The sequence below is a fragment of the Danio aesculapii genome, chromosome 6, assembly GCF_903798145.1.
Source record: "Danio aesculapii chromosome 6, fDanAes4.1, whole genome shotgun sequence".
Lineage (NCBI taxonomy): Eukaryota > Metazoa > Chordata > Actinopteri > Cypriniformes > Danionidae > Danio > Danio aesculapii.
Window position 1 is genome coordinate 49,151,406 of NC_079440.1, and position 12,113 is coordinate 49,163,518.

General features: G+C 38.1%; 1 protein-coding gene across 1 annotated transcript in view; it reads right to left on the minus strand.

Annotated features, from left to right (window-relative positions):
- LOC130231046 (immunoglobulin-like and fibronectin type III domain-containing protein 1) overlaps positions 1-12,113 on the minus strand; it is a 31,870-nt gene that overhangs the window by 6,104 nt on the left and 13,653 nt on the right. Inside the window, exons 12-21 of the mRNA XM_056460421.1 lie at positions 10,345-11,031; positions 10,128-10,252; positions 8,878-9,019; positions 8,329-8,622; positions 4,910-5,206; positions 4,635-4,814; positions 1,788-1,916; positions 1,365-1,673; positions 1,167-1,252; positions 884-1,076 (exon numbers count right to left, since the gene is read on the minus strand). Coding sequence (XP_056316396.1) covers positions 884-1,076; positions 1,167-1,252; positions 1,365-1,673; positions 1,788-1,916; positions 4,635-4,814; positions 4,910-5,206; positions 8,329-8,622; positions 8,878-9,019; positions 10,128-10,252; positions 10,345-11,031 — 2,442 coding nt within the window. The remainder of the gene's footprint in view (positions 1-883; positions 1,077-1,166; positions 1,253-1,364; positions 1,674-1,787; positions 1,917-4,634; positions 4,815-4,909; positions 5,207-8,328; positions 8,623-8,877; positions 9,020-10,127; positions 10,253-10,344; positions 11,032-12,113) is intronic.

Below are 12,113 nucleotides of genomic sequence, written 5' to 3' on the forward strand. Positions count from 1 at the left end.
CTACATGTATGTAAGTTTGGTCTGATGTGCTGTTAGAGGTAGACCAATCACAACAGACTGGGCTGTCTGACCAATCAGAAAAGAATTGTCTTTCATATGGTAGGTGTTTAAAGAGAGTGGATCCTTAAACAAACCATTTTAAAGTAGCTATGTTTCCATCCAAAGATGCTAATGAAATTTATGCACAAAACAGAAATATCGCATAAAAGATGTAAAGCAGTGTTTCCATCCAATGAGTCAAAGAAAATAAAATCCTCGCCTCAAAAGTAAAAATGGACTTTGCTGTGGTAGGAGAAGCTGCGTGAATCTTTTCTTCCTTTAATAAATGACTTGGACCTCAGAAGACAATGCTGACATGCAGTGAATGTCTGGTGGCATTTAAAGACATGAGACGCGGAGCACAGACACTCTTGATTCTGGAGGTAATTAATAATATAATAACACTAGCTAACACAGTTTAGATGTTTTACAATGTGCTCAGCCTGCTGGTTTGTCCATTCACACACATTTTTATCATCACATGATCTCTTATCACATGACTTTTTTACATGTGCATACTGGAATTTGTTCGGTAAAGTGTTTCCATCATAGTTTATGCACATCTTTTCTTATCGAAAAAAAGTTTATCCTACTGAGTCATGTGCATACTTTTTTTTTAACTTATGTGCATCTTGGCAACTGTATTTTTATGCGCATATCCAAAATGCACATAAAAATAGGTGGATGGAAACAGCTACTGTGGAAAAAACAGGAGCTGATACATTTTTTTGGCTCAAATGAAACCTATTTTAGGAGGAATCCAAAACAAAATGAATGGGGACACTTTAACATTCTTGTACAAGTTATACTTTTTATAGGAAAGAAATCTGAGGAGTTACATTACCAGTGACTCTTATTTCAATAGCGAAGGTGTCCTGGCCCACCGTATTCTTCACGTTGACTGTATAGATGCCAGTGTCAGACAGCTCTGACGTGTAAATAAATAGCTGAGAACCTTTTTCAAAATTAGCAATCGTCACATGTTTGCCTACAGGATAACCATCCTTTAGCCATGTAATGTCTGGTAAGGGAGAAGCCTGTGAACAAAAAAATATATAAATAAACATGAATTAGCCATGCTTAAATATGTGATATTATAGTTTATACCAGATATTTTGCTAAACTACCTCAAAACTGACGCTGACACGAACAGTGTTTCCAGCTTTAACAACCATAAAGCTTTTCATTTTTTTGTCAGTGAACTTTGGCTTTACTAAAAAAAATAAATCAAGACAGATTCTTTAATATAGATTAATATAGATTAATTAATATAGATTCTGTGTGAAACTAAAAGCTAAAACATTTAAATAAATATTAATCTGTACCCGGAGGAGGCATGGCGATGATATAATTGTCAAAGCTCTGCGGAAGCCCCTCTCCTCCTTCATTGGTGGCAATCACTTGAACCCAATACATAGCCATTGACTTCAATCCCACGACAGTAAAGGAGGTCTGATTTACAGCGTTTGTATTGCAGCGACTCCACTCCAGTTGCTCCGCAGGCCTGATTTCCACAAAATAGCCTTTTGCTTCATCTTCCTCACCTTTGACTTCTGTAGGTTTAGTCCAGGACAGAGACAGGCTGGTGTAGCTTGATCCACTCATTTTAAGCTCTTTGACCTTACCGGGAGGCTCTGAGGTGATAACATCAGAAATATTGACTAAATCTAGAATACGTGTTGTACTCAGACAGGTCAGATTTTTGCACTAGGGTGGCATTGAATATGATTTTGCAGAATAAGTCTTACTTTTGGGGTCCCTTGCAATCACGCATTCAGAGGGCCCGCTTGGTTCTCCAGGGCCGCACGTGTTAACAGCAGAAACTCTGAACTCGTACTCTACACCTTCGATTACATCTTTTACTGCATACTTTTTCTCTAAATAATAAATGAAAACATTAAAACTGTATTTGTATTTAGAGAGGAAATGCAAACTTTGGTTAAATTAAAGGGATAGTTCACCCAAAACTGAAATTCTGTCATCGTTTATCTTTGAGAGTCTTTCTTCTGTTGAACACAAAAGAAGATATTTTGAAGAAAGCTGGAAACCATGTAATTGTTTACATGGTTACAAGTTTTCAGCATTATTAAAAATATGTGTGTGTGTGTTAGGGCTGTGCGACAAATCAAAATCGAATCGCAATCACAATTTGAATCGTTAGTTAATCGCAAGAGGCTGCAATATGAAATATAAATGTGTTATTTAATTTCCCCCGCCCAGAGCACACTTTCGTTATGCTCAATCAGAATTGCGCAACCAAACTATGCCCACAATAAAAAAAGAAAACAAACAGGAAAGCGCTGACAAGTGGGATGATGGTATCTGCTGCTTCAGAAGCATTAATAGACAAGTTAATATCAACGAAAAACAGCATTTCCAATATGGGAATTTTTTGGTTTCAATGTCACAGACACCAAACAAAAACAGGTCATTTTTAGCAGCTATCGCAGAATTGTTGCTATGGCTTACAGATTATTTAGCTGAAGCTTGACTACAAAATTCAATTATAAATCAAATTGCAATATCTGTCAAAAAAGTCGGTTAGATATTTTCCACAAATCGCACAGCCCTTGTGTGTGTGTGTGTGTGTGTGTGTGTGTGTGTGTGTGTGTGTGTGCGTGTGTGCATTGGAAAAAAGCTTTCATTCATCCAATTAAAAAAAAAATAGGGTAATGGTTGAAAAATAAATTATTATCTCCATGACAATTTTCTATAACCTGGTACAAAGCGTATTTGTCTTGTTGAAGTCAATTCATTTAAATTATATTTTTGTTCTAAACAAGAAGATATAGCTTTAATTGAAACAAAAATAACATTTTTATTCATTTAATAAAAAAATAGGGTAATGGTTTCACATCTAAATTTGATCACTTGAGCCAATGAAAAATAAATAATTTGCCTTCATATTTTTTTGAAGTCCATGAAAGTACAAAGCATATTGTAATGACTGCTGTACAAGGGCAACTGGAGCTACTATAACCTAACTAAACTGTTTAATTTATCTAAATGGCTAGCAGTGAATTGGGTAAGCTAAATTGTCTGTAGTGTATGAGTGTATGTGTGTAAATGAGTGTGTATGTTTCCCAGTGATGGGTTGCGGCTGAAAGAGCATCCGCTGAATAAAACATATGCTGGATAAGTTGGCGGTTCATTTCGCTGTGACAACCCCAGATTAATAAAGGGACTGAACCAAATAGAGAATGAATGAATGAATGAAATATTGGACTTAAATCACAGAAGCCAACTCAAACATAAACACACATAAAGTTTATGACAAAACAACCCATGTATTCTAACTACTATAATGTATAACTCTAAACCATTACCCATGATGCACCTGGCCAGGTCATTGCAATATTGAGTTTCTGTTTAATACGCATGCACTGGCCTGTGTGAGTAACCTTTAAAAAATTTTTCCAAATATTTCTTAGTTGAGCTCTTAATCAAATACATTTATTTTAACTATGTTGTGAACTTAAAATATATTTATCGAAAAATAAAACAAATAGTATTACATTTTTAATTATATGAAGTGCTGCTTGAAAAAAATATTTCATTGTGTGTGTGTGTGTGTGTGTGTGTGTGTGTGTGTGTGTGTGTGTGTGTTTAACAGAAAAAAACATTAAGATTTGAAACCACATGAGGGTAAGTGAAAAAACGAAACATTGTGCATTTATGAAGTGAGGTTCACACAGGTGAGTGGGGTTGACAAACCACCTGTAGAAACTAATATAAAAATATTAGAAACACCCCCCCCCCCCTTACTACCTCAAGCACAAACAGTTCCTTTATATAATTAGCACTTTTTGTGTGTGTTGCCTCTTCTTATTGAATCACTGAATGCCTCCTCAATTTTAAGTCGCTTTGTATAAAAGCGTCGGCTAAATCAGGCGTTCACAAACTTTTTCACTTCGGGGCCCAGACCAGCTGCTTCATTGAATTGGACTGACGAATATCTACTATTCATTTCCTTCATTAAATTAATTAATTCATTAAAAATAAACAAAGATATGTAAAATACAGTAACAACCCTCTAAATCTGTTGAAACACATCAATCTGACGTAGGTTGGGTTTGCAGCTGTATATTATTGGAGTTCGCCTTCAGGAACAGTGAACAGCTGATCACTACTTAAACACCAGAGAGTCTTACAAGATCTCCTGTACGGGTGTGTGTCCATTATAAAACACTCACGGAGCAATAATTTGGACAACTATGTGGATACATTAAAGTGTTCACACAAATAAAGCATGCATTTGTGAATCAACGGACTTGTGCGAATATGATACAGTACGAGTCGCAGATGCGAGGCATGCGTGAGCTGATTATTATTACTCTAATCATCGTTACCTTTACATTTACGAGACAGTTTGCTTTATACAACTGAGAATGTAGTCGTAGTTAGCGTGCAGAGGTTGGAAGTTTAAACTGCAGTTTTAAGCTCTCTCGTGGCCCACCTGCATTATTACTGAGGCGCACTGGTGGAGAATCCCTGTGCTAAATAAGTAAATGCAAATGTGAGTTAATTCGAATTTTTGGATGAACTATCTCTTTAAATGAGTATTTTAGTCAAGAAATCAAATAAATTTTCATTACCTCTGATTGGTTCATCTCTCAGGTTTGCTTGACTCCAAAAATTGCTGCCCTTTTTGCGTTTTTCCACATTGTAGCCAGTGATACTTCCCCCTCCAGTGTTGGAGGGAGAAAGCCAAGCCAGATTAACGCAGTGTTTAAAGGCACTGACAATCTTAGGAGGAGCAGGCGAGCCAGGGAATGCTGGGAATAAATAGAACATGCCTTATTATTAAATTAAAAACACATTTCCTTTTTCTGGAGACTAAGAAAACATAGACCGACTTGAGGAATCTCACCCAAAGTGCCGGCAGCGATGTCATTAGTTGTCATGACGTCACTGAGGCCCTCTGAGTTTTTTGCGCGGATCCTGTAGCAGTACTTTCGGCCACGATCAGTGTTCGTGTCTCTGTAGGCAGGCTGTCCAGGAATGTCTCCAATTTTAGTCCAGGTGTTCCGTCCCAGCTGTTGACGCTCCAGGTTGTAATTTGTGACAGGACAACCACCATCATCCTTCGGGGATCTCCATTTAAACTCGATAGCAGACAAGGAGCTTTCTACAATTTCCACAGGTCCTTGTGGAGGACTTGGCCTGTCTGTAAAAACAAATATAGAGTAGTTATGTGCTCCAATAGTTGACTACACATCCAACAACCAAATAGTTGACGTCAGTTTTGTGTCTTCTATTTGTAATTTGATATTTTTAGTAGGGATGTCCAGATCCGATCACGACTCTGTTTGGCATGCTGTCCCAGGAGAGAGCCCTGAGCTCAGAAGATCCTCGAGCCTGGGGCTCCCTCCCGTTTGCAAGGCGAGAGGAGAGTTTGAGCTCAGGTAGATCTTGAGAACTCCCCTGCTGTAGTAGCTAATGAACAGTTAGTGAATGCTCTTAGAGATAACTACTTCCTGTCTATGGTGTAGATTTGGATTAGTCAATTAACTTAAGTTGCATGTTTTTGGATGGTGGGAGGAAACCAGGGAACCCAGAGGAAACCCATGTGAGCATGGGGAGAACATGTAAACTCTGCACAGAAACATCAGCTGGCTTGGTAAGGACTAGAACCAGTGACATTCTTGCTGTGAGGCAACAGTGCTAACCACTGGGCAACCGTGCCACCCATCTGGGAAAGGAGGAGGAGTAGAGGTGGAAGGGAGGATTCTTCAAAATGAAGATGGCTGTGATATGGAACTTAGGGTATTTATAGTGGCTTAGGAATCGTCTGATTGGTGAATCATAAATTGGATAATGCAGGATCAGCCGCAAGCAATCATAAGCATGTGATCCTCTCGAAATTAGTTCATAAATAAACTTCACTTATTTTTTTATGTATTATAGAAGTATCAGATCTGGTTTCGGTATCAGTAGATGTTCAAAATGAAACGACTCGAACTCGAGGGGAAAAAACCTGATCAGGACATTGCTAATTTTTTGCGTGTTCACACTTGACAGGTTTTATTTGATTAAAACAATATTTGGCGAAGTTGGTGTGAACTGAAAACTCTACAGTGCCCGAGTGAGCTTAACACACTGCAATTTAACACCAGAAATTACCCAGGTAGCAAAGAATTTTGGCCCAGATTTGGCATAAAGCTTGCACAGCAGGCATTCATCCGGCACTGGCATACAGCAGGTGGGCCAAACATGGCCTGGGTTTGGCAGAGGTGGCACTGTCTTTAAGCTGGCACACAAGATTTGGGCCAAATGTTAAAAGTTGATATGTGGGCTACGTAAGTTTGGCCAGTCTTGACACATTTAAAATACATCCAAATTATTTTTAAGTAAAGAAAAAATTCTACCAATCAGGTTTCTTTGAGAAAAAGCATGCCCATAGTGTGTCTAAAGCACAATGCTTCATGGGTTATCAATTTCATTGCAACCGTGACACACCAACCTATCTGGTCCAGTTCAGGCCCAGTAATGGGTTAACTTGGCTGAGACTTGACCTAGATATGGTTCATGTTGGGCCCTTGCCTGGAAGCCCAGTCATGTACTGTAATTCACTGCAGCATGTGGGCCAAGCAAAACAAGATTGTGTGGGCCAAAGCTGGGCCATTTCAAAGGGGCCCAAAAACGTGACAAACCGAGTATTCAGGTTTAGTTATTGAGGCTGATAATATACGAAAGACAAGGGAATCGTTTAATCAGTATATTAAAATAAACAAAAAACCTCACCTTTCAAAGATCATATTGGGGTCCGTCACATTTTTGGGTCCCCTTGAAACATTTCTGTATTGTGCTATTTGCATGTGTTGTGAGAAAATGCAGCACATACAGTATGCTGTCAGACCGATGAAGATCTTTTCTTAATTGCTGATGATTTTTGTAATTGCATGTACTTTCCTAAATTTAAACAAAAAGGGTGTTTACCCTCAGTATAGACTATTATTTTAGTCAGTTTGTTTGTAAGTTGGGTGGCACAGTGGCTCAGTGGTTAGCACTGTCGCTGGTTGGAGCTCCAGTTGGGCCAGTTGTCATTTCTGTGTGGACTTGTTTTCACTGTGTTGGGTTTCCTCCAGGTTGAGGGCTTCTTCTACAGTCCAAACACATGCGCTATACAGTTGAAGTCAGAATTATTAGCCTCCCTGAATTATTAGCCCCCCTGTTTATTTTTTTCCCAATGTCTGTTTAATGGAGAGAAGATTTTTTTCAACACATTTCTAAACATAATAGATTTAATAACTCATTTCTTATAACTGATTTATTTTATCTTTGTCATGATGACAGTAAATATTTTACTTGATATTTTTCTAGACACTTCTATACAGCTTAAAGTGCGATTTAAATGCTTAACTAGGGTAATTAGGTCAACTAGATTAGGGTAATTAGGCAAGTTATTGTATAATGATGGTTTGTTCTGTAAATTATCAAATAAATATAGCTTAAAGGGGCTAATAATTTTGACCTTAAAATGTTTTTTAAAAAATTATAAACTGCTTTTATTCTAGCTGAAATAAAACAAATAAGACTTTTTCCCGAAGAAAAAATATTATCAGACATACTGTGAAAATGTCCTTGCTCTGTTAAGTATAATTTGAGAAATATTTAAAAAAGAAAAAAAATCAAAGGGGGGCTAATAATTCTAACTTCAACTGTAAATGAATTGAATAAACAAAATTTGCCATAGTGTATAAGAGAGTGTGTGTGTGTGTGTGTGTGTGTGTGAGAATGTGAGAGTGTATGGGTGTTTCCTAGCACTGGGTTGCAGCGGGAATAAAACCTAAAACAAACCTAAAACAAAAGCAGGAATATTTCTGTTGCGTAAAACATATGCTTAATTAGTTGGCGGTTCATTCCGCTGTGGCGACCCCTGATATATAAGGGACTAAGCTGAGAAAAAAAAATGAATGAATGTTTGTATGTTCTGTTGTAAAATGGATGTCATAAAGTATTTTTGTGTTGTTGTTTATGCCTTAAGGTTGAACCTTTAAAATGACAGTGTGAATGCTAAGAACACCAGGACCTAATGTATATTTTTATATGCATATTTTCTATGCATTTGAACTTGTCATCATTTATATAGCACGCAAACAGAGCATGCAAACAGCTAAAGCATTATAAGCACTTAAAAAGATTTGCCTCTGGCTTTTCAAGGATGTTTGTGAATTTAATATTCTTCTATAATCATTTTTTTCTCTTTCACAAAACATTTAATGTATTTTTATCTATGAAATACTTTAAACAAATATTTTTTCTTCATATCAGCTTTGCATTACATACCAAGTACTATGAGTTTTGATGCTGCCTCCACGGTAGCAAATTCATTTTTGATTTTGATCTTGATCTCTCCGGTGTCTTTGCGCTGACACTTAGCAAGAAGTATGCGACTGTGAGCTGAAGACTTTTCAATCCTGACTCCGTGACCCTCCAGCAGCTCTTCGTCCCCTTTAAACCACTGGATCTTGAATGGCTCTTTTCCTGAAAATGGCAGCTTGAAAGAAGCGTTTTCTCCTGCTTTCACAATAACCTGTTCTGAGAATTTACCCAAGGCATCTGCATCAATTTTGGGTGGATCTGAAGGGAGAAACAATATTTTATAATTGCTTTTCTACAAAACACGACAGGGTTGTAGAGGTTTTGTTTATGTAGACTAAATACCCACACGGCATTGTATTATGGTTTGTGTACTCATTTAGTGAATATATTATACCATTTTTTTCAATCTGAACATAACAAGACAAACTGATGAATAATGCAAATATGGCCTACAGAATTAGAGTAGATGCATTTTATTGTCAAATTTAGGCTGACATGCAATAATATGCCTACCTTCAACAGTTAACGAAGCCTCTGATTTTCGTCCTTCAGCCTCAAACTTGTATTTCCCAGCGTCTCCTTCTTTGCAGTTGTGGATGATTAGTTTGTGGTGAGCCCCATCTTTAACAACTGTAATTCCATCCACAGACACCAGCTGATGAAAAAAAGCATTGATTGTTGGTTATGCATATTTCCAACATCACTAACCATCACCTTTTTTACTAGCCACAATTTTGTTGTTGGGAAAATATATTTTATATATGCATAAATTTGATTTTTGCATGCTAAAATAGTTGATTTAAATGTTATGTCCACATGACTCCTTATTCATTTCACTTTTTTGTGTGTTGTGTATGACCTTGCTCAATGAGCATGAGCAAATGGATTGGGGTTTCATAGTGTTGCATTGCAATTAGCTTTTATTTCACTTAATTCTTCAGTGCTCAACACCAAGGATTTACCAAATTTTTCTCTAGCCACACCAAAAATAAACAAATATTTCTTAGCCAAAAAAATTTAAATAACATGTTAAACAAGATAAATATAGCTGTATACATGCGCTTTGTATTCAACAATACTTTTTTTTTTTAATTGACGTTTAAAAAATAATTATAGTCATGTATCTAAAACTGTTTAGTTAACTATATATAAATGGAGAGTTAATCTCATATTAATGCAATATGAGATTAAGTAAAGCAAAAGAAAGCTGGTGAAAAACATATCATGTGCTGTAATTAAAGGATGATCATGAGCATAACTGAAGCAAAATCAACCGCTGCTGCTTACAAAAAGACATTTAAAAAAAATCTTGAGCTCTTGAAAGCAGCAGGACTGTGGGTCCGTGAGCATCGCTTTTTGTCCAATCTATTTCAAAGAGAACCGTTTGCACTAGGTGCGTTGGCAGGCACGGATGCTTCGTGCAAAGAAACGTGAGCGTGCATGCTTTTAAACACTCGCACGCATCACATCACACGTGATCATCCTCTCATTCGGTATTCACCGGTTATTTTTGCTCACACGAACAACAGTCATTTTTGTCATCTCTCACGCCGACCCCGCACCATTTGGCCATCCTTTTTATTTAAGCTTTGTAAGAAAACTACAATTTAAAAATGATTTTCAACCAGCCAAAGTGGGAGCGGCTGTCCAACCTGCCACAGCTGAACTCTACCTGCATTTGGCGGGTTGGCGGTGTTAATGTCAAGCCCTGCATATTACATAACGAAACAGAATAAATGTAACATATGAATGTACATTCTAACCTTTTTGCCATCTTTGTACCATAATCCAGTGCTATCTTCACTGCTAAGTTTGCACCCCAACTCTGCTGATTCTCCAATGTTGACAGCAGCATCTGACAAGCCTTTCAGGAAGTGGACTCCATGCTCTTGAGGAAATGTGTCAAATTATACACTCTCACAATCTCAGCACAGAGGAATTCTTGACTTAATATTTTGTGAGTTTGAGACAATCACTTACCTGTGATGCAGTTAGGAACCAGTTCACCATCTCTTGCAAGTCTCTTGCGCTTCTCACTTGATCCATCTCCACTTGAACCATCTACATCTAAACCATCTCCTTTTCCATGTTTCCTAGTTTCATCTCCATTTTTCATCCCTGATCCATCACCTTCATTGACATCTCTCAGGACTGATCCTCCACTACCATTTTGTCCTTCTTTCTTTGCCATCATGGCTGCCCTTCTTTCAGCCGCCTCTCGCTCGGCCTGTGCCCTCCTGGCTGCCTCATCTCTTTCAGCTTGAGCTCTGCGGGCCGCTTCATCTCTTTCAGCTTGGGACCTCCTGGCCGCCTCATCTTGCTCCTCTTGAGCCTTCCTGGCAGCTTTATCCTGGTCAGCCTTTGCCTTACTGGCGGCTTCATCTTGGTCTGCCTTTGCCTTCCTGGCAGCTTCATCTTGGTCTGCCTTGGCCCTTCTGGCGGCTTCATCTCTTTCAGCTTGGGCCCTCCTGGCCGCCTCGTCTTGCTCTTTCTTGGCCTTTCTGGCCGCTTCATCTCGCTCTGCTTGTGCCATCCTGGCTGCTTCATCCTTTTCAGCCTGTGCCCTCCTGGCAGCTTCCTCCATTTCCCTCTGCAGTCTGGCTTTCTCCTCAGCTAAATGTTTGGCTAGGTCATCTGCGTCACTTTTACCACTGGCTTTAGGATCATCTAGAAACAGTAGCAGTTACAAAATACACCATAACCAAAATATAGTGATCAGGCAAAATTAATAATATATATATATATATTTTATAATAATACATTTTCTTTGAAGAATATAAAATGCAAATATTCATATAAATGTCAGTTTGTCAGCCAGTTTCAATGCATCACTGTTGAAAAGTATTCATTTCTTACTTTTATTACTTACCTAATGATGGTAATGATGGTAATGTATTTTGGCAGTGGTGTTAAGTCGGGATGGGCAGTATTTATATACAAGTATTTCAAAAAAGTAATTCAAATATTTATAAGCGTTATTATAAGCATTAATATTAATCATATCATTTGTAACTGATGCTTTTAACCATGTCTCCGTGAGAACTAATATATCTGCATCAGTCATTTCAGCCCAGATTCTTAAAGAGTCCATTTTATTTATCATACTGCGCACATTCAGGTGAAAAAAAAACGTAGTCCATTTGTGGATTTAAGCTCGTCTGGCGTTTGAAATTGACCTGACCCCGGACCCGGGTTGGGATGGATGTTCCCAGATAAAAATAGCAAGATGAAGACTAAACACAATCTTCTCTTTGGATAATCAATTGACATTCCGCTGCAAAGAGGCATCGCACGGGCTGAAAGTCTTCCTTTCCCCTGGGCCCATAGACCACGCGAAGATTCAGCAAAAATTGGCAACAAGCCATGAGACTTGTCTCTCCAGGGTAGTATCGAGCCATACTCCCAAATCACGCCGCTGTGGCTGATGATAAAGCGCGATTAACTCATAGGTATGTCTGCGGTCGTTGCCAGAAGGCACGCCAGTCCCAGGTATCCATAGTGCCGTATAGCAACCCAGAAGAATCAAATAAACAAATGTCCGCATTCTTTTCTCTTTTAAAAAAGACCAACACACAAGTCTACAAACAATCCGCCATCTTGTCAGTCTTGTATATATTTGTATTTTTAAAATACTGTAAAATACTTTGTAAGAAGTCTACATGATGACATCATAAACATGCACCCTCTGATTGGTGCTTTCCTAGTTATTTGCCTAGGCTTGAGATCAGACCAGAAAATGTATTAATATT